The sequence below is a fragment of the Bos grunniens genome, chromosome 9, assembly GCF_055505025.1.
Source record: "Bos grunniens cultivar Pamir isolate PY7600 chromosome 9, Bosgru_T2T1.0, whole genome shotgun sequence".
Lineage (NCBI taxonomy): Eukaryota > Metazoa > Chordata > Mammalia > Artiodactyla > Bovidae > Bos > Bos grunniens.
Window position 1 is genome coordinate 29,683,869 of NC_141173.1, and position 24,783 is coordinate 29,708,651.

Sequence of the window (24,783 nt, forward strand, 5' to 3'; positions counted from 1 at the left end):
GCCCTTCTCCAGGGGATCTCCCCGAACCCCAGCGATTGAACCCATGTCTTTTTTGTCTCCTGCATTGGCAGGCAGGTTCTGCACCACTAGCATCACCTGGGAAGTCCCATTCTGTCTTACTTATACAATAAAAAAGTACTTGCCAATGAATCGGTCAACTTTTCTGTAGGCTCATCTAAAGTGGATTTAACCTCTATTTTGCCATATTTGTGGCCTTTCTTGTTTTCACTGGAGAATACTGTAATAATACAATGTTTGCTGGGAAGGTCAAAACAATACCATAACATTGGTAAATCTAGGGATCTATTGTTCAAATTCATCCGAAACAAGTAGGAGACACTGGACAAATTTTAGTTTTGTTTCATTTCCCTCCTATTTCCTTGATTTGTTTCTGCTGACTTGAGATGGATAGGGAAATAGAAACTGCCATAGGGCACAAAAAGGGGAAACAAATGAGTAAGAAGTCTTTGGTGGAAATCACTTCTTGGTAGTCTCAAGCAACCTGAAGAACTGAGACAAAGCTAACAACTCTGGTAAAACAATGACCTCCAGTTCTGTCCTTTTCTAATACTGCTTCATTTCAACACACACTGAGTATCATGTATCAGTAACAGTAAAGGCTGTTCCTCACTATCAATGGCAAGAACTTCCATTAAGCTTCCACAACCTCTTGTCCCTGAATATCAAGTTTCCCCAGTTGCTACCAAGCTAAACCTGTGCTTTCTGTTTAGGGCTCTGTTACATTTAAAACAGTTTTAATTTGTCCAACAGTACTATCTCTGTCCTTGATTCTGATAACAGACTTCCTATCAGAGCCAAAACAGCTACATAAAACTCTGAAGTTATAGGAAATGTAAGAACAAAAAAGAAAGGAAAAAGAAGTATCAATGAGGAACTTTGGGGGATGTACAACTTCTACTGAGTCTGTAACAGTATAAAATTTTGATTGGTGAGGATATTATATTTTTTAATTAATGACATGAATGGGGATATTTCATTTTTGTTATATTACAAACTTCAAGGAAAATTAAAGCTATGTAAGTCTTCAGGAATATTAAGCCAAACTTTTCAAACTGCAGTTGGTAAGAGTTTTCTCCCCTTGCCTTATACTCAAGCTACAGGAGTAAATTATTTTCCACAAGTGAAAACAATTACATAAAAGACTGCCTGGTTTCCAAAACATCTGCTATTTCTAAAAAGTCTTAATATGATTTTCACTCAGATAGTACAAATGCTAAATTACCTCAACAGAAGTCCAGCAAAACAAGTTTGAAGGAAACCAGAAACAACCATAAATAGCAACTTTTAAAAGATGAGAGTAAATTATTTTGGTTTTTCCATCTAGCATCATTGTTCAATTAAAGTTTTACCTTTCATTGTTAACAGTGTTTTTAAAAAATCTGTGGGAGCGTAAGACAGCTTTCCTAAGCTTAGCCCTAGACAGCATTAATCCAGAATTGTCCACTGACTTGTGGAAGTAACATTTTGATATAAGACTAACTATTCTAACAACTTGTATTACCTGCAGTGCTATTGATGGAAAATGATCTGGGAGATCAGAAATTTATATTAGAACCCTACCTCCAATAATGGTTGGCCTTGTATTTACAGATAATCTAACCTGCCTAAGTCTCAATCCTCATCTATATAATGATGAGACTAAACCAGATGATCTTTTAAGATTCTTTTCAAGCATCATTCTACCTTATTCTTTCCTACCACTTCCACTACATAGTCCATGGATTTCACTGCTTCATCAAACATTAAGTACCTACTGTGTCCCTTGGCACAGATACTGTTCCCTTCCCTCACTGAATTTGTTTTAACTGTCCCACCATGTATTAAAAAATGAGTAGCTAAAAAAGAAGCTTTGACTTAAAGGAAAAACTAAGAATGATTTCTAAGTGGCTTGTTTATCTGGCTTAGAATTCATAAAATGATGCTTTCATGGATTAGTATGAAACTCTACGGGGGCTTCCCAGGTGGAGTAGTGGTAAAGAATCTGCCTGCCAATGTAGGAGACGTGGATTTGATCTCTGGGTCGAATCAGGAAGATCCGCTGGAGTAGGAAATGGCAACCCGATTCAGTATTCTTGCCTGGAAAATTCCAGTGGACAGAGGAGCCTGAAGGGCTGCAGTCCATGGGGTCACAAACAGTCGGACATGACTGAGCGACTGAGTACCAGCAGCATTAAACTCTACATATTTGATACTGCCCCCAAAAAACATTATTAAAATATTCTGACTAATGAAAATCTATTAGACCTGCCACTGACGTACGCCTTAATTAAGACCAATTACCAATATATTTAGGTACTATTTCTTGGCAATAAAAACAAAGCACATCCAAGACAAATAGGTGTGATAGGCTCTACTCTCATGACCTAATTACCTCCCCAAAGTCCCATCTCCAAATCCCATCAAAAAAAAAAAACAAAAAAAAAAACAAATAGGTGTGATAAAGTCAGCAGGGAGTGGGCAGACTCTCAGTTCAGTCTTCCATGCACAAGGCTGAGTAACAGCAGTCCGTGCTGATCCATCCTTGTCAACTTTTAATCCTTATGACTGATGAAAAGCATGAGACATATGTTTATTTTTAAGTGTATACTGGTGGCTGGCTTCCTGTTTTCACCCCTTCTTTGTACAATTGCACAGAATTCATCAAATGTTTTAAATACAACATCCAGTTCATGATACTGACCTTGAGGAAAATTAAGTCATAGAGAGAGATAAAGAAAATGAACAAATGACAGCATGAATACGGTATATTGAGTAGCCAAAACTCAATATACTGCCCTCTGTCAATATGAAAGTAACTAATAAAACTGAAAATAGAGGAAAGAAATAAAGAAGGGAGCAAGAGGTAAGACAACATTTACTCAGCACCTAACAGGTGTCAGGCACTGTGCAGGCAGTTTTCACTTACTCTTTTCCAGACCTCTAAAACAAGATAATATCCAAAACAGATGAGTATCTACGATAAGAGAACTCCACCCCCCTTCACAAAATGATTCCATAGCTTAATATTCTAACGCAAACGCTCTGTTTATATAATAATCATTCTAATCAGAATCAGTATATGGAACTACAGGGGGGTCTTGAAGTAACTACGTAAACCATCAGACACTTGGGCCAAATGAGATAAGAAGCCTGTTTAGCGGCAGAACTGGGATCAAACCACTTATCAAGGCATCTATATACTACCCTGCCGGCAACAGTTTAGTGAAATTTAGTGATTCGTTTTTGCTCTTCACTATGTTATTCAGCACCTGTCCATTCGCACTTTTATTAAAAGAATCATTTTAAAAATCCGTTTACACAAATGGCTCAGAATCGTCAAAGAATAACGTGTCATTTTCTATAACACGGTATTTTTAAGACCTACGGATAAGCAATGCCGTCCTCACAATGATCTCAGATGCGAGGCGGGCTGTGTGTCTGTATTCAGGGACGAGAATCAGGTCGCGGAGGTGAAGACTGCCTTGCAGAAACCCCGCGTCGAAGATCCCGGCCGGGCTGCCCGGCCCCCAGCGAGCCGCAGCCCGCGAGCCGGGCGGGAGGACGAAGGATGAGTGTGCAGTAACGTGGCTCCCGCGCCCTGGGCTCGTCGGCCGCCCTGGCTCCGCCGGGCCGGTTCCGAACGCCGCCCCTGTCGGACCGTTACGGGGTCTCCCGGGCCGCGGAGCCCCGCGCGGGCCGCCCCTCCCCCACCGCGGCCTGAGCCCTCTGCGCCGGCCGGGACCCCCGCGGCTCCCCGCGCGAACAATACCGGGGTCCCCCGCGAGGCCGCACGCCGAGGCCCGCGCCACCCCGCCGCCCCCGCGCCGCGGGCCCTCGCAGAGGGCGTCGAGCCGCAGGCCGCGAGAGACAGCCCCGCGGGAGAGAGCGTGAGCGGAGGACGTTAGTCAGGGGGTTCGGAGGCCGCGGTGCCCTCACCCTTACCTGACTCCAGGTGATAAACTCGTTGGTGTGCGTTTCCTCCACAAGCGTCCACAGCTTGCTGAGGAAAGCCGGCACATTCGAACTCTGCTTCATTGTTAACGAGGCGCAGGAATTCCAGATTCTACACCCAAACGCGGCGGCGGCGGCGGCGGCAGCTGCTGCCCGAGAACGCCCACAACGCAGGCGCAGCAGCTCCCGGGCCCCGCCCCCTCCCCGGCCCAGCCAGGCGCGCTGTGAGGCGGGGTGGCCGGGCAGCCGCACGTGACGGACAAGTCTCCAGTTCGGCCCGTGCGCACTGGTCCCGCGCGGGTCCCGTTCTCGGCCAATGCCAGGAGCCGACCGCGCAACAGAGAAAAGCGATTGGATGCTGCAGACGGGGAGGGGTGGGAGCAAAGCGGGGGCGCTGCCCTCTCATTCGCCCTTTATATGGGAACTCTCGCCTTAGCGGACCTTGGGCTTGGGAGATTGTGTTTGGTGGTTTCACGTGGGAGAACCTTTGGGTGTTTGGGCTATGGCTGGAAGGCTACAGAAAGTCCTCTGGGGCCTTTGAGTCGTAAGTTTGGTAGGCAAGGTTGTAGGCTGCACTAGTCAGGCAGGAGGAAGTGTAATAATTCACGTGGGGAAAAAAACAGCTTTCAAGCATGACTTGCTAGGCCCCAAATTGAAACTGTCTTAAAAATAATGACCCTTTTCCTTAAATTCTCATCGGGAAAAAAAACATTCCTTTAAAATAAGTTTATCAAAAATAGGAATTTAAATAACACACTCTTTACTGAGCATGTACTGCAGTGATCCAAGAACTGTAATAGGCAACTTACGTGTTTAATTCAGCAGAAATAGAATGCCCAGTATATGCCCAACGTAAAAAGAAATAGTATCATTTATTCTCTTTTAATCATTTAAAATAATTGTTCCTGTATGTCCTTTACAGATTTGGTATGATGGAAAAAATATTAGGCAAAGAGTCAGCGTATGAGTTTAGACCCAGTTTCAAGGACACATTAGTGGATATTTAATTACACTGGTAGTGTGTGTAATTTAGGCAATCTCGTACTCGGTCTGTTCCAATCTTTCCCTTATTCTCATTGGAAATAAAACTCTTTTCACCCCTGTAGGAGAAGGCAATGGCACCCCACTCGAGTACTCTTGCCTGGAAAATCCCATGGATGGAGGAGCCTGGTAGGCTGCAGTCCATAGGGTCGCACAGAGTCAGACTCGACTGAGCGACTTCACTTTCACTTTTTCACTTTCATGCATTGGAGAAGGAAATGGCAACCCACTCCAATGTTCTTGCCTGGAGAATCCCAGGGGCAGGAGAGCCTGGTGGGCTGATGTCTATGGGGTCACACAGAGTCAGACACGACTGAAGTGACTTAGCAGTAGCAGTTCAACCCTGTAAGTTAATATCAATAACATAATCAGTTCAGTTCAGTTCAGTCGCTCAGTCGTGTCCTACTCTTTGCCACCCCATGAATCGCAGCAAGCCAGGCCTCCCTGTCCATCACCAACTCTCAGAGTTCATAATAGGTGTGAAAATACTTTGAAAATATAAAGGATTGTACAGAGTTTTAAAAATTTTTTATAAAAGTCAAAATTTGAATATAAGAATGTACAAACAAGTTGGAGATAATGAACATTTTATAAGTAATTCAATGTAAAATTGTTTTTCTTCCTGGGTACATGTAATTTAATACAAGAAAAAAATACATATACTTTCCAACAAGCATATATTTATTGAAATTTGTTTTTGTGTTTAGCAACTGTTTGCTAAAACAAAATCAGATGTGTGGAGGGAGATATCCAATAAATGAAATAATATTTTATGAGCATTTATATAAGAGAACTTTCTAGGTGGCACCAACGTTAAGAACCTGCCTGCCAATGCAGGAGACATAACTGATTCGGATTCCATCCCTAGGTTGTTAGGATCCCTCAAGGAGGGAATGGCAACCCACTCCAGTATCCTTGCCAGGAGAATCCCATGGACAGAAGAGCCTGGCAGGCTCGTGTCCATAGGTTGCAAAGAGTCACACATGACTGAAGCAACTTAGCACAGCACATATATGCCCAGGGATTTACATATATCATTTAGTCCTCACAACAACCCAGTGCAGTAGGTCTTATTATCCCATTTTTCCAATGAAGATTCTGAGACTCAAAAGCAAATTTACCGGTATCACAGCTAGTGAACAAGAGAGGGTATTTACACCCAGGCTTTATAGAGTTTGAAATCCCATGTTCTTTCCATTGTATGATGATGACACCATCTCACAACTCAAGATGTTTGTATTCTGATACAAGAAACAAGAGGAACACAATGATCATCATTAACATTTTAAAAAGAGCTACATTTGTAATCAAACCATTAAAGACAAGTTTAGAAAGACAGAGTTGAGTGAGTTAAGGTCATAAGGGAAGACTTCTCAGAGGATGGGGACCTTAAATTGGGTCTTGAAGTACAAATGCATTGGGCCTGCTAAAAAGAAGACAACACTGAGAGAAGATGGGAAGCCACAGTATGGTCTGTCTGTGGAGATTGACAGCACAGGAGGTAATGTCTGAGTAGGAAATGTGGCCCTCTTTCATAGCACTGTACACTTCCATTCGAAAATACAATGGTATGGTTAGACACAAGCAAAGACTCCTCTTTGGGTGTTCCACCTGTGTAGTTGTAGGCCTATGTTTAATAGGACTTCATACTTGATGTAAGGCTCCTCCTGTCACCATCTTGAAATTCTTATATTTTGAACAAGGACCCTGCATTTTCAAGCTGCATCGGGCCTCTCAAATTACGTTAACTGGTCTGCCTCCAATATATTACACTTATAGACCAGTGGTTCTCAAACTTAAGCATGTATCCAAATCACTTGGAGGTGGGAGATTGTCAATAGAGCAAATAATCAAGCATCACATAATGTTCATGAGGCCAGCTATGGGATTAAGTTATTAACCAGATAATGTGATGAGAGCACCAGGAAATAGATAATGTGTCTTAAAATCAAATGTCTGGAGTTTGAATGGAAACCATGTATTTTATAGTCTGAGACATACATGCTTTTTTTCTTTTATACCAATGTACCTCATACTTCAGCCTACGTCAAAATCACTGAGGGCATCTGAAAAAAAATGACTGCCTCTTCTCTCGTTCCCCTGCTCTACTCCACACCTTGCTCAGCTCAGTAGATCTGGGGTTCAGGGTAAGAATCTGTATTTCTAACAAGTTCCTAGGTAATGCACATGGCGTTGGCCATGGGATCACAGTTTGAGAACCAGTGTTACAGAGGAAAAATAAGGAAACTGACTTTCCCTTGCCAATATTACAGATTTATTGCTATTCACCCTTCACCCCAATGAAATCCAGACTTCCCAGGAATAGTTTTAACTAATATGTTTTCTTTTTCTATGAACATAATCCTTAATATTTATTGTAATTAATAAACTCTGAAAACTTTAGAGATACTTGGGGGAAAAGAAAATCATTATTGGCTTAATTTCACTTAAATATAAAACTGAGAAGAGAAGAAAACCAAACCACAATTATTTGACACCTACAACATCCCACAGATAGCAGAAGAAACATATTTGAACCAGTGTCAACAGTTTTGAGATGTTTACAATATTAGAGGATAAAAATGTCACTTTCTTAAAGTGAATTGCCTCCTGTTGACTAAAAATTAGAGAAGTTGGAAATTTCCCGTGGTTCATTTGCAACCTGGAGTGTAAGATTTAGAAGATATAGGATAACATTAGAAAATATGAGTGACCCAGGCCTTTGCCTAGGAAATAGAAAAACATATTGTGTCATATTTGAAGCTTCAAAGTGTCTGATTCAAATTGTAAAAATTCTATCTAATTCATTACAGAAAACCAGTTGGAGTCAGCAGTGCAACCAGAACTAGCTTGCAATTATTATTTTCAAGAAAAGCAAGATAGAAGCCAAAGGTAAACTACATAGAGGTTTCCATCTACAATCCTGTCTGAAATTGTTTATTTTTTATCAATTTTGAAATGGCCTATGGGCCCTAAACAAATTACTCGACACCTCTAAGTCTTAGATTCTTATATATAAAATGTGAGTAAAAATACCTGTTATACTCACTTCACAGGGTAGTTTTGCGAATCAGATAAACTACTTCTTCCTCTAGTCCACCCTCATCTTTCTAAGACACAAATCTAAAAAGGTCACTTTCTGACTTAAAACTGTTCCATGGTTTCTTATAATTTTCAGAATAAATCCAAATCCCTTGAGAAGGCATAAAATGACCTTCTGTGATCTGGTGCCACCTACTATTCCAGGCATTATCTACCAGTCTTCACAAACATCTTACCCTTAACCACACCCGGTTCTTGTAGTTACCTTACTGATCATGTGCTTTCACACCTCTGCATATTGGGTTGGTCAAGAAGTTCATCCGAATTTTTCTGTAACATCTTATGGAAAAACCCAAATGAATTTCTTAGCCAACCCAATATTTCCATGAGCTGTTGCCTCTGTGTGCAGAGTCTTCTTCTTCCCTCTTATTCCTAACCTTCAAGGTCAAGTACAATTCCACAGAGAAGTTGCCTTTCTCAGTCAAACTCTCCTGATTACAGCATATTGTAGTTATTTAGTTACATGTACTTTTGTCATACTAAACTAGAAACATTTCCAACATAAAGACTAAAAGATTACATTCATTCTCATCTACAATGGCTATCACAGTGCTGGTACACATAAAACTCTCAGCAAGTATTTGTTGGATTAATCAATGAATGCATCAACAGATGAGTGCTAACCCTCCTTTTAATCTTCCATGACCCCCAGATGTGGATGACTTGTTCCTCTGCTGTGCCCGCATAGCATGAGGAGCTTGACCTTCATGGTATATATTTCCCAGCAACCCTTGCTAGGTTGATAGATTGTGCTTACATTGTTCAGTCTTATATCTTTAGTAGTAAACACAGTGCTATAGTACAGGAACAGCTCAATAAATATTTGTTAATGAATAATTTTAGTTTCTGATACCTTTTGCATAAAATATACTCTACCCAATAATAAAGAAACACCCTGCAACTTAGTAGGGCTCAGTCTATACAAAATTTTAGTTTTTAGGAGAAGAGAATGAAGAGAAGAAGAACTTAAGGATAGCTAAGCTGAAAGACATGTGATTGAGGAGCAATTAGTGGAGTAAATATCAGAATCTTGGAAATGTCAGAATGAAATGGAATGTCATAGAGTCCCAGGCTTCAGGTCATCTGTCTTTGAAACAAGCAAACCTTTGGTGATAGTGGCAAAGTGCTTAAAGACCCTTTAGTAGGTTTTCGAATAAGTATAGAGCCGGCACACTATGAAAGTTAATTTCTTAAAATTTTCAAGAAGGTCAAAGAAGAGGCTTCTTTTTTTTTTTTTTTTCTAGGACTGCAGCTTGAATGTAAACGGGACTGTCTGGAGGAATTTTTTAAGTCGGAGATGTGTAGGTACCAGCCTTGTGCTGGCGCCGCTCCACATGAAACTTCCACTGTATGCCACCTATGATAGAATCTAACCAGTCACCCAACAACAGTGACAAACTGGCCCAGATTTGCCCAGGACTTGACCATTTAAGTACTGCAAATCCTATGCCCCAGGTACTACTTCACCCCGAGGCAAACCTGGATGGTGGATCACCCTAACTCCAGCCTCTTCAAGCTACTGATGCTATACAGGAAGCAGGGACTCATCAAACTAAACCAGGTGACTTGTATAGCAGCTGGTGTGTGCTGTGTGCTAAGTCACTTCAGTTGGGTCTGACTCTGTGTGATCCTATGGACCGTAGCCTGCCAGGCTCCTCTGTCCTTGGGATTCTCCAGGCACGAGTATAGGAATGGGTTGCCAGGCCCTCCTCGAGGGATCTTCCCCACCCAAGGATTGAACCTGCATCTCTGACATCTCCTGAATTGCCAGGCAGGTTCTTTACCAGTAGTGCTACCTGGGAAGCCCATATAGCAGCTAGAACAAATGAAAGATCTGCAACTTTAATGCATTTCTTAGCCTTTCTGGATGCAAGTTGCTTTTCCCCAGAAACCCAATAGGCAGCTGATAAATAGAAGGAATATATGAACCCCACAAGCCAATATCCTGGTGGAGGCCCAAACCCATGCTGAAAGATGATGATAAGAAAGAGAATATAAAAGGAGTGCAAGCAGTAGAAAAAATACAGAGAAAAAAAAAATATAGTAGCCTGGGTCATGACCTGTGACTCAGGTCTTCCACTAACGTTCTAGTTTCCGTTCACCTGGGACTGATTTTGCTCCCAGTGTAAGTGGTAGCTAGGATAGAAGGTGTTTTGACTTCATCTTTCTAGATCCTTTTAGACAGTGGGGTTTTATTCATTTTATTCAAATTATTTGCTGGTGGGGATCTGAGCCCCTTCAATGATTAAATGAGTTGGGTTTTATGGCTTGTGGGGGCTTCCCTAGTAGCTCATCTCGTAAAGAATCTGCCTGCAATGCAGGAGACCCTGGTTCAATTCCTGGGTTGGAAAAATCCCCTGGAGAAGGGATAAGCTACCCATTTCAGTATCCTTGGGCTTCCCTGGTGGTTCAGATGGTAAAGAATCCGCCTGCAATGCGGGAGATCTGGCTTGAATCCCTGGGTTGGGAAGATCCCCTGGAGGAAGGCATGGCAACCCACTCCAGTATTCTTGGCTGGAGAATTCCCATGGACAGAGGAGCCTGGCAAGCTACAACAGTCTATAGGGTCACAAAGAGTTGGACACGACTGAGCGACTAAGCACACACATATGGCTTGTGTACAGAAATGTACCCATACCTTGAACATAAGACTGAATGGGAGAAATCTGTTTCAGTGAGGAGGTAGCCACTGTCAGAGATGTGTGTGGTGATCTGAAGGGTGTGTAGGAAGAGGTAGCAAATGTTTGTTATCTGCTTAATTTGAAGCTGAGTACAATGAACAGCATCGAGGGACCAAGTGGAAAGGGAAATGTCCTTTCTAGTCTCTGGGCTCCCAGTGCAGGTTCCGAACAGCAGAGATCAAATTGAGGCCTATTAGGATAGAGTTGAATCAAACTGGAATCAAGATTGCCAGGAGAAATATCAAGAACCTCAGATATGTAGATGACACCACCCTTATGGCAGAAAGCAAAGAACTAAAGAGCCTCTTGATGAAAGTGAAAGAGGAGAGTGAAAAAGTTGGCTTAAAGCTCAACATTCAAAAAACGAAGATCATGACATCTGGTCCCATCACTTCATGGCAAATAGATGGGGAAACCGTGGAAACAGTGGCTGACTTTATTTGGAGGGGCTCCAAAATCACTGCAGATGGTGACTGCAGCCATGAAATTAAAAGACACTTACTCCTTGGAAGAAAAGTTATGACCAACCTAGACAGCATATTAAAAAGCAGAGACATTACTTTGTCAACAAAGGTCCGTCTAGTCAAGGCTATGGTTTTTCCAGTAGTCAGGTATGGATGTGAGAGTTGGACTGTGAAGAAAGCTGAGCGCTGAAGAATTGATGCTTTTAAACTGTGGTGTTGGAGAAGACTCTTGAGAGTCCCTTGGACTACAAGGAGATCCAACCAGTCCATTCTAAAAGAGATCAGTCCTGAATATTCATTGGAAGGACTATGCTGAAGCTGAAACTCCAGTACTTTGGCCACCTGATGCGAAGAACTGACTCATTTGAAAAGACCCTGATGCTGGGAAAGATTGAAGGCAGGAGGAGAAGGGGATGACAGAGGATGAGATGGTTGGATGGCATCACTGACTCAATGGACAAGAGTTTGAATAGGCTCCTGGAGTTGGTGATGGACAGGGAGGCCTGGCGTGCTGCAGTCCATGGAGTTGCAAAGAGTTGGACACGACTGACCGACTGAACTGAACCAAACTGAGGATAGAGTTGAATGACTTCTGACCTTTCAGAGAAAAGTTTTGTAATGTTTGTATGCAGGATCACGTTAATTAGTGGCAGAATTCATAACTAGAAAGCCCTTATATATGGTTATTGTTAGACTTGGCTATGCTGCTGCTAAGTCGCTTCAGTCGTGTCTGACTCTGTGCAACCCCAGAGACGAAAGCCCACCAGGCTCCACCATCCCTGGGATTCTCCAGGCAAGAACACTGGAGTGTGTTGCCATTTCCTCTCCAATGCATGAAAGTGAAAAGTGAAAGTGAAGTAGCTCAGTCGTGTCTGACTCTTTGTGACCCCACGAACTGCAGCCCACCAGGGTCCTCCGTCCATGGGATTTTCCAAGCAAGAATACTGGAGTGGGGTGCCATAATTTACTTTAAAATACTGCTGTTTGAACAATGATATATAGTATGATAGTTTGGTGTAATTTACAACCTAAGGGCAGTTTGAACTGTGGTGTTGGAGAAGACTCTTGAGAGTCCCTTGGACTGCAAGGAGACCCAACCAGTCTAAAGGAGATCAGTCTTGGGTGTTCATTGGAAGGACTGATACTAAAGCTGAATCTCCAGTACTTTGGCCACCTCATGCGAAGAGTTGACTCATTGGGAAAGACTCTGATGCTGTGAGGGATTGGGGGCAGGAGGAGAAGGGGACGACAGAGGATGAGATGGCTGGATGGCATCACTGACTCGATGGACGTGAGTCTGAGCGAACTCCGGGAGTTGGTGATGGACAGGGAGGCCTGGCGTGCTTCATGGGGTCACAAAGAGTCAGATACCACTGAGTGACTGAAGTGAACTGAAGGGCAGTTAGTTAACATTTGAATTACCCTAATTAGGTATGCAGACATCAGGGGTGGTTAGTTAGCACTTGAAAGATTAAGCAAAGCTCACTCTCCAAAGGCTGTATCCTAACTTTATTAAAAAAAAAAAAAATTAACCAACACCGAAAGTTTTGTTAATTAGAAAAATGGATGTGGAAATGATTTTTCCTTGATGAAATGACTGAACTTCAGGTGTCAACTAGAAACAGAAAGCCAGTAGGCTCTCTGCTTTGAACTATACTGGGCAACAAGGTATAGTGAGCCAGCAGCCTCTGCCCTTGGGTAGGGGCTCTAACCTTAGGACTCTCCTAAATCATGTATTCGGGGTACTTTTCAGACTTGTTCAGAATATTCCTGTAGCCTAGATCAAAAGGAAGAGAGGCCCACATAAATATTTTAAAACCTTTGAAGATCACAAATCAAATTAACAAACTATAAAACCAAGGTAGAATTCTTCCTACCCTGACAAATATAGCTTCATAATGACATTTGAAAGATAACTGTAAAACTATAGTTTTATAAAGTCACTAAGTTGGCAAAATATCCAAAAGACCAAATTTAATTATTATTGTCTGGTGACTGTTGAATAGGAAGTGTTTTAGATGACTAATAAAATAAAAGTATATATAATTCATGAATCATTATGTGTTTATTCTACGAACTTTCTTTCTTGCCTTTATTTCAGAAAAATCATTAGGTTGTTATCAAGATTTTTACATAATCTGTGTTCTAACGATAATGGTGAAAGAATTTAAAAAAGTAATTGTATTCCAAGCATGATTGCATTTAAAATCCAAATTTGAACATATTTTATAAAATGTATTCTTAAGTAAATGTAAAAGATTTAAAATTAAGATTATGTTAATGTTTTTAAGTTACAAAATATTACGAGTTATGTAATTGAATTTTAAATGCTTCTACCTTTTGGCTATTGTGAATAATGTTGCTATGAACATTGCTATAGAAACATAGTTTTATGCATTTTGCTTTTCTCGCTTGACAACACAGGGTGGAAATTCTTTTGTCATCTGGCATAGTTGTAATGTACTTCTTTTAATGACTCCGTGGTATCTGTGATATGTGTGCAGCACAATATATTCAGCCATTCTGTTACTGGTGGGCATCTGCTTTGTTTCAAGGCTTTTATCTATTTATTCACTCTGGAAGCTTCTGCTGCCGCTGCAAAAAAAAAGAAAAGAAAAAAACCCTAAACATAAGTTATTAAATACTCGTGCTTTTATTTCTCTGGATTAGTGAGTTCAGATATCCATGTAAAATTTGCATGGCAAATCTATACGTCCTATTATTGTACTGGCATAGAAAAAGAAAGTCCTGCTGATTAAAAAGCCCCACATCTAAGCTGACAGAATGCTATTGTATACGTACGCAATGCTATGACGCTCCTAGCAACCAGAAATATCAACACCACGTTTCTATGGCAATAAGCAAATGTTTAAGCTTGACAGAGAATACTCTAATATGTGGTGTTCAGGGAAGTTTTGACTATTAGATAGAAATTAAAGGAGATACCTTTGTTCTTAGATATTTGCATAATATATTAATGCAAAGCCAGGAAAATGTAGATTTATTACATGTGATTTTGTGAGCACGGGTGGCTGAAGATACATTCCATGTTGCTACTGGCCCTGTTTAATTCTGGTTTATTTTTCACTAGATTAAATTTACAATTGGTAATTATCTCCTCCAGTCCAACTCAGCTATGCAAAAAGAGTAAAGAGAAAGAATTAATGTTTACAGAGATGTTTACTGAATTTGAGGGCTTTCCTGGTGGTTCAGATGGTAAAGAATCTGCCTGCAATGCAGGAAACCCGGGTTTGATCCCTGGATGGGGAGGAGCCCCTGGAGGAGGGCATGACAACCCACTCCAATATTCTTGCCTGGAAAACCCCATGGACAAAGGAGCCTGGCAGGCTACAGTCCATGGGGTCACAAATAGTTGAACACCACTGAATGACTAATGCTTTCACTTTTTTCACTTACTGAATCTGAGACCCAAAGAGGTGTGATCATATTCTGACAGTTTCACAGTCAGTATGACACCTATTTAGTGTTTTGATTCAGAACTTTTTCACTTTAAAGCTGATGTGTTTCCACCACTTTGCTTAGGATCTACCATTCGAGAACTCTACAGGAATGCAAACCAAGCCTGGTGTCCCAGGTCTCCTATCTGTTGTACCAGGAGTGAGTGTGTGGTTTTCCCTGTCCACAGTGGTAATCTTCTCTTTCAACTCTCTTTACTCATCTGGACCCTATAACTGAAATTCACTGATAGTCTTATGACTTGTGTTCTAATTCCCATGTTGGGCCAGAGCCCTGCCTTGGCTACCCACCCACTTATCTGGGCTGCTCCCTTAGTCCTTAGCCAGGATGACGTCAGACTGGTTTAGACCCTCAGAGGATAATTAATGGGACTAGTATAATAAATAAAAGAAATTTCTGCTTTTTCCGTGATGACTGCTTTGATGCTTTCTGAAAATATCAAAATATGCAAAAACAAACAAACCCCAAATACAAACAAAATCATGTTTTGATTCTCCTGTTTTGCATGGTGCTCAGTTAGGTAACTGGATGCTGCATTTTGAGTTTTGCTTCAACCAGATAGATGATTCAGATCTTGCTACTAGGTGTTAGGGGCTGGATTGTGTCCCTTGCCTCCCCAGATTTCTCTGTTGAAATTCTAATTATTAGGACATCAGAAAGTGACTGTTAAGAGGCAGGGCACTTAAAGAGCTAATTAATGAGGTCAGATGGATGGACCCTGATCCAGTATAACTGGTATCCTTATAAGAAGAGGAGATTAGGACACAGACAACACACTGACCAAGGCACGAGCATGAGAGGACATAATGAGAAAGTGACCATCTGCAACCCAAGGAGAGAGGCCTTGGAAGAAACCGAAACAGCCAACACATTGATCTTGGACTTCTAGCTTCCAGAAGAATGAGATAAAAAAGTTCTGTTGTTGAAGATAACTATTTTGTGATAGTTGGGTTATTATTAAACCTTTATTAATCTTATTATTAATAAATATTTCGTTATTGCAGTTTTAGCAGGCTATACCTTAGGTGAGCATTACAGCAGCCCAACTACTTGCTGGGTTCCCTTTCTTGGGCAACAGTACTGGCCCCTGTAAGGAAGAAGTTCACTCCACCCACTGAACACTGCGATGGATCTACTGGCCATCCACTCCCATCAGGTCTGCAACCAGCTCCCTCTCCTCCTTTGGTTCTTTCTATTCACTCTTCCTCCCCTGCGTACTGTTACTGCTGGAAGCCCTGCTTCTGAGAGTGCTAATCTATTTTCTGCAGCAAGTCTGTGACCTTCAACTACACCAAAACCTGAGCTCTCCCCAAAAGTCCAACAACTTATATCAAAGCAACTTTAATCAAAATATTTACTAACCTAGTTGATTTATAATGATTGGACAAACTGATAAACGCATTATCAGTTCAGTTCAGTCGCTCAGTTGTGTTCAACTCTTTGAGACCCCATGGACTGCAGCATGCCAGGCTTCCCTGTCCATCACCAACTCCTGGAGTTTATTCAAACTCCTGTCCATTGAGTCAGTGATGCCATCCGACCGTCTCATCCTCTGTCATCCCCTTCTCCTGCCTTCAATCTTTCCCAGCATCAGGGTCTTTTCAAATGAGTCAGTTCTCATCAGGTGGCCAAAGTATTGGAGATTCAGCTTCAGCATCAGTCTTTCCAATGAACATTCAGGACTGATTTCCTTTAGGATGGACTGGTTGAATCTCCTTGCTGTCCAAGGGACTCTCAAGAGTCTTCTCCAACACCACAGTTCAAAAGCATCAATTCTTTGGCACTCAGCCTTCTTTGTAGTCCAACTCTCACATTCATACGTGACTACTGGAAAAACCATAGCTTTGACTAGACAGACCTTTGTTGGCAAAGTAATGTGTCTGCTTTTTAATATGCTGTCTAGGTTGGTCATAACTTTTCTTCCAAAGAGCAAATGTCTTTTAATTTCATGGCTGCAGTCACGATCTGCAGTGATTTTGGAGCCCCCCAAAATAAAGTCTGTCACTGTTTCCCCATCTATTTGCCATGAAGTGATGGGACCAGATGCCATGATCTTCGTTTTTTGAATGTTGAGTTTTAAGCCAACTTTTTCACTCTCCACTTTCACTTTCATCAAGAGGCTCTTTAGTTCTTCGCTTTCTGCCATAAGGGTGGTGTCATCTGCATATCTGAGGTTATTGATATTTCTACTGGCAATCTTGATTCCAGCTTGTGCTTCATCCAGCCCAGCGTTTCTCATGATGTACTCTGCATAGAAGTTAAATAAGCAGGGTGACAATATACAGCCTTGATGTACTCCTTTCCCAATTTGGAACCAGTCTGTTGTTCCATGTCCAGTTCTAACTGTTGCTTCCTGACCTGCATACAGATTTCCCAGGAGGCAGATCAGGTGTTCTGGTCAATGGCTGTTAATATTTTCATTTCAGTAGCCAAAGGCTTATGGTGACATATTATGGCATTGTTGTAAGCCTAGGTGAATAGAAAATTATTTCTTGATATCAAAATTAAAATTTACTCTGTGATATTTGTCATTAGCTTGGAAAGGTTTAATGAATAAGCAGTACTTGGTATGTAAAAAGAAAACATTTTATTAACCCTACTCCAAGTTATCAAAGAAATGATCCACTAATGAGTCAATAAAAAGTTTAGGTTGACCTTTAAAAATCAAAGAACTTTATTGTTAATATTTGTTCCCTCAATAAACATGTGTCTAAGATTTTCCACACCACCCATTAAAAAAATCATTAATTTCACATTTGAAAAATTTCAGTGTAATGATTTGAGACTTTATAATAAACCTACAGAGTTCTAATATTTTATATTAGTTAATTTTTGACATTTGATAATTCTTGCTAAATTTCGTTGGATAACTCTAGATATATGCATTTTGATTTTTATTTCCCCTTTATTTGTATTTCCATAATCATTTTGCCTGTGTAATATAAATGTTTAGTCCAAAAAATTATTTCTTCAATTCATCTTGCTTCTATTAATGGAAGATTCTATAGAAGAGCATATATTAGAAGTTTGGTAGACACGGATTTGAACCCCAGCTTTGTCGTTATTAATGACAGAGTGACTGTCTGAGCCTCACTCACAAAATCTCATAAGGTTGTTGTGAAAATTTCAATTAAATAATGAATTCATTGTGGATAGATATGTAACAGTAAATATCTGACAAATGTTCCTAGATACTGTCAAATAACCCTGAGATAGCTATTTATTTATTTGAGCAGTTCTCAGATTTCTTCAGTTGGAGAAGGAAATGGCAACCCACTCCAGTGTTAGAGCCTGGAGAATCCCAGGGATGGGGGAGCCTGGTCGGCTGCTGTCTATGGGGTCGCACAGAGTCGGACGCGACTGAAGCGACTTAGCAGCAGTAGCAGCAGCAGATTTCTTCAGAGCTTATTTATAATTTTCAGTTTCCACTAATAAGTGTGCAGACTTACATGTCATACTAGTCATTTACTCATTTCTAAGATGTGGAATACATTGATCAGATCAGATCAGTCACTCAGTCGTGTCCGACTCTTTGCGACCCCATGAATCGCAGCATGCCAGGCCTCCCTGTCCATCACCAACTCCCAGAGTTCACTGAGACTCACGTCCATTGATCAGTTTAGCTGATGTTTCTTCCAGTGTTTCTCAAGTGTCCTCAATTATATTAGTTTCATGGACAAATCAGGCAAGTATACAATACTTTGTGGGATGTGCCAAAAGGAATATGTGATCCAATGAAGATACAAAATGAAAATACATAATTAAGAGAATAAATATTAACTAGGTATCACTGTCTAGCAGCACAGTGAAATTAAAAGTCAGAATGGGTGGGATTAGAAAAAACTTCATGGAAAGAGTGTAGAGCACTATTTGAATTGGCCTCAATTAACCCTTAATATAACAAAAACACCAGCAATAAGAAATAGTATTATAGCTCTTAATATGTTCTGGGGACAGTTGTTGCTTAGTTGCTAAGTTGTGTCTGATTTCTTTGTGACCCCATGGACTGTAGCTCACCAGATTCTTCTAGTCAGAGGAATTTTCTAGGCAAGAATACTGGAGTGGGTTGCCATTTTCTTCTCCACGGGATCTTCCTGACCCAGGGATCGTACCTGAGTCTTCTGCATTGGCAGGAGTATTCTTTACCCCTGAGCCACAAGGGAAACCCTCTGGGAACAGCACTTTATTAACTCACTTAATTCTCAAAGAACCCTTATGAATTAAGTACTATTTATTCCATTTTCCAAAGAGGTAAAGAGGCAAAGGAAGGATGAGAATTAGTGGTTGTGATACTCAGTCTTTCCTACCAAATCTACAGAAGTGGAAGAGGTTAACTGAAAGGCAGAGTCTATTGTAAGTATTGCAGATGGCCCATCCCAGGGATGGGGGAGCCTGGTGGGCTGCCATCTATGGGGTCACACAGAGTCGGACACGACTGAAGCGACTTAGCAGCAGCAGCAGCAGCATCCTCATTGTTTGACAAAACATACAACTTCCCCTGGTATTCTTCCACCTGAACCCCGTACTTTAACACGATTACATTTTCCCCTCTTTTACTTCATGATATTGTTCACAGCCATGGGGTTGCAAAGAGTCAGACATGACTGAGCAATTTCACTTTCACTTTTCACTTTCACGCATTGGAGAAGGAAATGGCAACCCACTCCAGTGTTCTTGCCTGGAGAATCCCAGGGATGGGGGAGCCTGGTGGGCTGCCGTCTATGGGGTCACACAGAGTCGGACGCGACTGAAGCAACTTAGCAGCAGCAGCAGCATTGTTCACTTTGCTTTCTATTTACACTCATCCATATTCCTCCATCCCTCAAAATTCTTCACAAAGGTTGTGTCTTTAGAAACAGTTTTCATGTTAATCCTCAATATCCCACAGAAAGATATTATATTTTTCTGATAGTACTGATATTAAACCACCTTGATATTTATTTGCATGTTTTTTGCCTTATTTATGTCTATTTTTTTTTTTTAATCACATCATGGCATGTGGAACTTCCCCAACCAAGCATCGAACCCATGCCCTCAGCAGTGGAAAAGGAGAGTTATTTAACCTCTGAACCACACCAGGGAAGCCCTGCTGCTGCTGCTACTGCTGCTAAGTTGCTTCAGTCGTGTCCGACTCTATGCGACCCCATAGACGGCAGCCCACCAGGCTCCCCTGTCCCTGGGATTCTCCAGGCAAGAATTCTGGAGTGGGTTGCCATTGCCTTCTCCAATGCATGAAAGTGAAAAGTGAAAGTGAAGTCGCTCAGTCCTGTCCGAATTGTAGCGACCCCATGGACTGCAGCCTACCAGCCTCCTCCATCTCTGGGATTTTCCAGGCAAGAGTACTGGAGTGGGGTGCCATTGCTTTCTCTATTTGTGTCTATTTCTTACTATATTATAAACAACAGAGGAAATGAATACTGTCTTTTTATTTTTTCTTTTCTTCATTCATCCCTTGTTGCTACCCCCAACCCTGTTGCCTGGTACCTATTTTTTGTACTGTAGACATGCCTTAAGCATTTATAAAAATAAGTAAATTAGTGATTATAGCAGCTGATTTTGTTCTTTCCACTTCACAAAAGTGGAAAAGAGGTAGCATTTCAAATAAACGTGAAAAGAGAAAAGAGGGAAAAAATCTGAACAATTGCTAATTATTAAAAAAAATCACTAATTATAAAAGAAGAAACTTACAGATAGAAGAATATGATGAATGAAAAAAGGAATAAATTATGAAAAATAAATTAAAGAGCAATAAAAAACAAAGGTTGAAATAAAATGTGACTGGAAGAAAAGATAGAAATAGAAAAGAGCACGTAGGCATCATTTGGAGAAAAAGTTGTGGAAATGAAAGAAAAATTAAAAGTAAAATACAAAGGAAAAGAAATACATAAAAAGAATGTGAGAAAAACATGAGACAATAGAGAAAAGAGAAGTGAACAGGAATTTTAAAATGTCTCAATTGTGGGAATAAGTTTGTACCCTCACAAGTCTTTCTTAATAGAAGTCCTGAGTTAGATAATTTGATTTGGCTTAACTTCCTACCAGCAAGATGGTAGGAGGGGCAAATAACATTTAGAATCAAACCGCATACCTGCCAGAGATGCTCAGAGGGCTCAAACAAAGCTTGTGCACACCAGGACCCAGAGACCCCACAGAGACTGAGCCAGAACTGTGTTTGAGCATCTCCTGCGGAGGTACAGGTCAGCAGTGGACTGCTGCAGGGGCAGGGGCTTTGGGTGCAGCAGACCTGGGTATGGCATAAGCCCTCTTGGAGGATGTCACCATTAACCCACCGTAGAGCTGCCAGAACTTACACAGGACTGGGGAAACAGACTCTTGGAGGGCACAAACAGAACCTTGTGCGCACCAGGACCCAGGAGAAAGGAGCAATGGCCCCACAAGGGTCAGGGAGACTTGCCCATGAGTGCCAGGAGTCTCTGGCAGAGGCCTGCGTCAGCGGTGGCCTGCTGCAGGGTTGGGGACACTGAATGTAGCAGTGTGTGCATGGGACCTTTCGAAGGAGGTCCCCATTGTCTTCATTACCTCCACCATAGTTTGGCCTGAGGTCAAATAACAGGGAAGGAACACAGCCCCACCCTTCAACAAAAAGTTGGATTAAAGATTTACTGAGCATGGCCCCTCTCATCAGAACAAGACTATTTCTCCCTCAGTCAGTCTCTTCCATTAGGAAGCTTCCATAAGCCTCTTATCCTTCTCCATTAGAGGGCTGTTGCTGCTGCTGCGAAGTTGCTTCAATTGTGTCTGACTCTATGCGACTGCATAGACGGCAGCCAACCAGGCTCCCCCGTCCCTGGGATTCTCCAGGCAAGAACAGTGGAGTGGGTTGCCATTTCTTTCTCCAATTCATGAAAGTGAAAAGTGAAAGTGAAGTTGCTCAGTCGTGTCCAACTCTTAGTGACCCCCCGGACTGCAGCCTACCAGGCTCCTCGGCCCATGGGATTTTGCAGGCAAGAGTACTGGAGTGGGGTGCCGTTGCCTTCTCCGACATCAGAGGGCAGACAGACTGAAAACCACAATCACAGAAAACAATCTAATCACATGGACTACAGGAAAAGGAAAGTGAAGTCGTTCAGTCGTGTCCGACTTTTTGCGACCCCATGGACTGTAGCCTACCAGGCTCCTCTGTTCATGGGATTTTCCAAGCAATAGTACTGGAGTGGATTGCCATTTCCTTCTCCAGGGGATCTTCCTGACACAGGGATCAAACCCAGGTCTCCTGCATTGTAGACAGACGCTTTACTGTCTAAGCCACCAGGGAAGTAGCCCACATGACTATAGCCTTGTTTAACTCAGTGAAACTATGAGCCATGACATGTAGGGCCACCCAAGACAGACGGGTCATGGTGGAGAGTTCTGACAAAATGTGGTCCACTGGAGAAGGGAATGGCAAACCACTTCAGTATTCTTACCTTGAGAACCCCATGCACAGGATGAAAAGGCAAAATGATAGGACACTGAAAGATTAACTCCCCAGGTTGGTAGGTGCCCAATATGCTACTGGAGATCAGTGGAGAAATAACTCCAGAAGAGAAAGGAGTCGAGCGCCTGGAGAGGCCAGCGCGACAGTGAGCACAGGAGCACAGCCAGCGCCTGGTCCTGCTGAGGGGCAGGCCCTGCACCCTGATCCCCCACCGGGGCCCAACTGAAAAAAAAGAAAGAAAGAAAGAACTCCAGAATGAAGAGAAGGAGCCAAAGCAACAACAACACCCAGTTGTGGATGTGACTGGTGATGGAAGTAAAGTCTGAGGCTGTAAAGAGCGATATTGCATAGGAACCTGGAATGTAGGTCCCATGAATCAAGGCAAATTGGAAGTGGTCAAACAGGAGATGGCAAGAGTAAATATCAACACTTTAGGGATCAGTAAACTAAAATGGACTGAAATGGGTGAATTTAACCCAGATGACCATTATATCTACTACTATGGGCAAGAATCCCTTAGAAGAAATGAAGTAGCCCTCATAGTCAACAGAAGTCCAAAAGGCAGTACTTGGATGCAATCTCAAAAATGACAGAATGATCTCTGTTTGTTTCCAAGGCAAACCATTCAATATCACGGTAATCCAAGTCTATGCCCCGACCCGCAATGCTGAAGAAACTGAAGTTGAACAGTTCTATGAAGACCTATAAGACCTTCTAGAACTAACACCTCCAAAAGATGTCCTTTTCATTATAGGGGACTGGAATGCAAAAGTAGGAAGTCAAGAAATACCTGGAGTAACAGGCAAATTTGGCCTGGAGTACAGAATGAAACCACAAAGGCTACTAGAGTTTTGCCAAGAGAACACACCGATCATAGCAAACACCCTCTTCCAACAACACAAGAGAAGACTCTACACATGGACATCACCAGAAGGTCAATACTGAAATCAGATTGATTATATTCTTTGCAGCCAAAAATGGAGAAGCTGTACACAGAGAGCAAAAACAAGACCAGGAGCATGAACTCCTTATTGCCAAATTCAGACTTAAATTGAAGAAAGTAGGCCAAAACCACTAGACCATTCAGGTGTGACCTAAATCAAATCCCTTATGATTATACAGTGGAAGTGAGAAATAGATTCAAGGGATTAGATCCAATAGACAGAGTGCCTGATGAACTATGGATGGAGGTTCGTGACATTGTATAGTAGGCAGGGATCAAGACCATCCCCAAGAAAAAGAAATGCAAAAAGACAAAATGGTTGTCTGAGGAGGCCTGACAAATAGCTGTGAAAAGAAGAGAAGTGAAAGGCAAAGGAGAATAGGAAAGCTATACCCATTTGAATGCAGAGTTCCAAAGAATAGCAAGGAGAGATAAGAAAGACTTCCTCAGTGATCAATGCAAAAAAAATAGAGGAAAACAATAGAATGGGAAAGACTAGAGATTTCCTCAAGAAAATCAGAGATACCAAGGGACCATTTCATGCAAAGATGGGCTCAATAAAGGACAGAAGTGGTATGGACCTAACAGAAGCAAAAGATATTAAGAAGAGATGGCAAGAATACATAAAAGAACTATACAAAAAAAGATCTTCACGATCCAGACAATCATGATGGTGTGATCACTCACCTAGAGCCAGATGTCCTGGAATGTGAAGTCAAGTGGGCCTTAGGAAGCATCACTAGGAGCAAAGCTAGTGGAGGTGATGGAATTCCAGTTGAGCTATTTCAAATCCTGAAAGATGATGCTTTGAAAGTGCTACACTCAACATGCCAGCAAATTTGGAAAACTCAGCAGTGGCCACAGGACTGGAAAAGGTCAATTTTCATTCCAATCCCAAAGAAAGGCAATGCCAAAGAATGCTCAAACTACCACGCAATCGCACTCATCTCACACACTAGAAACGTAATGCTCAAAATTCTCCAAGCTAGGCTTCAGCAATATGTGAACCGTGAGCTTACAGATGTTCAAGGTGGTTTTAGAAAAGGCAGAGGAACCAGAGATCAAATTGCCAACATCTATTGGGTCATCGAAAAAGCAAGAGAGTTCCAGAAAAAATCTATTTCTGCTTTGTTGACTATGGCAAAGCCTTTGACTGTGTGGATCACAACAAACTGTGGAAAATTCTGAAAGAGATGGGAATACCAGACTGCCTGACCTGCCTCCTGAGAAATTTGTATGCAGGTCAGGAAGCAACAGTTAGAACTGGACATGGAACAACAGATTGGTTCCAAATTGGGAAAGGAGTACATCAAGGCTGTATATTGTCACCCTGCTTATTTAACTTATATGCAGAGGACATCATGAGAAACTCTGGGCCGGATGAAGCACAAACTGGAATCAAGATTGCCGGGAGAAATATCAATAACCTCAGATATGCAGATGACACCACCCTTCTGGCAGAAAGTGAAGAAGAACTAAAGGGCCTCTTAATGAAAGTGAAAGAGAAGAGTGAAAATGTTGGTTTAAAACTCAACATTCAGAAAACTAAGATCATGGCATCTGATCCCATCAGTTCATGGCAAATAGATGGGGAAACAGTGGAAACAGTGACAGACTTTATTTTTGGGGCTCCGAGATCACTGCAGATGGTGATTGCAGCCATGAAATTAAAAGACACTTGCTTCT

General features: G+C 41.7%; 1 protein-coding gene across 2 annotated transcripts in view; it reads right to left on the reverse strand.

The window, feature by feature from the left end:
- Positions 1-4,127, reverse strand: part of HSF2 (heat shock transcription factor 2) — a 39,851-nt gene extending 35,724 nt beyond the window's left edge. For both annotated transcript variants that reach the window (XM_086317091.1, XM_086317090.1), the window contains exon 1: positions 3,943-4,127. In XM_086317091.1, the coding sequence (XP_086173217.1) occupies positions 3,943-4,035 (93 nt within the window). In that variant the 5' untranslated portion in view covers positions 4,036-4,127. The remainder of the gene's footprint in view (positions 1-3,942) is intronic.
- Between the last annotated feature and the right edge of the window lie 20,656 nt (positions 4,128-24,783).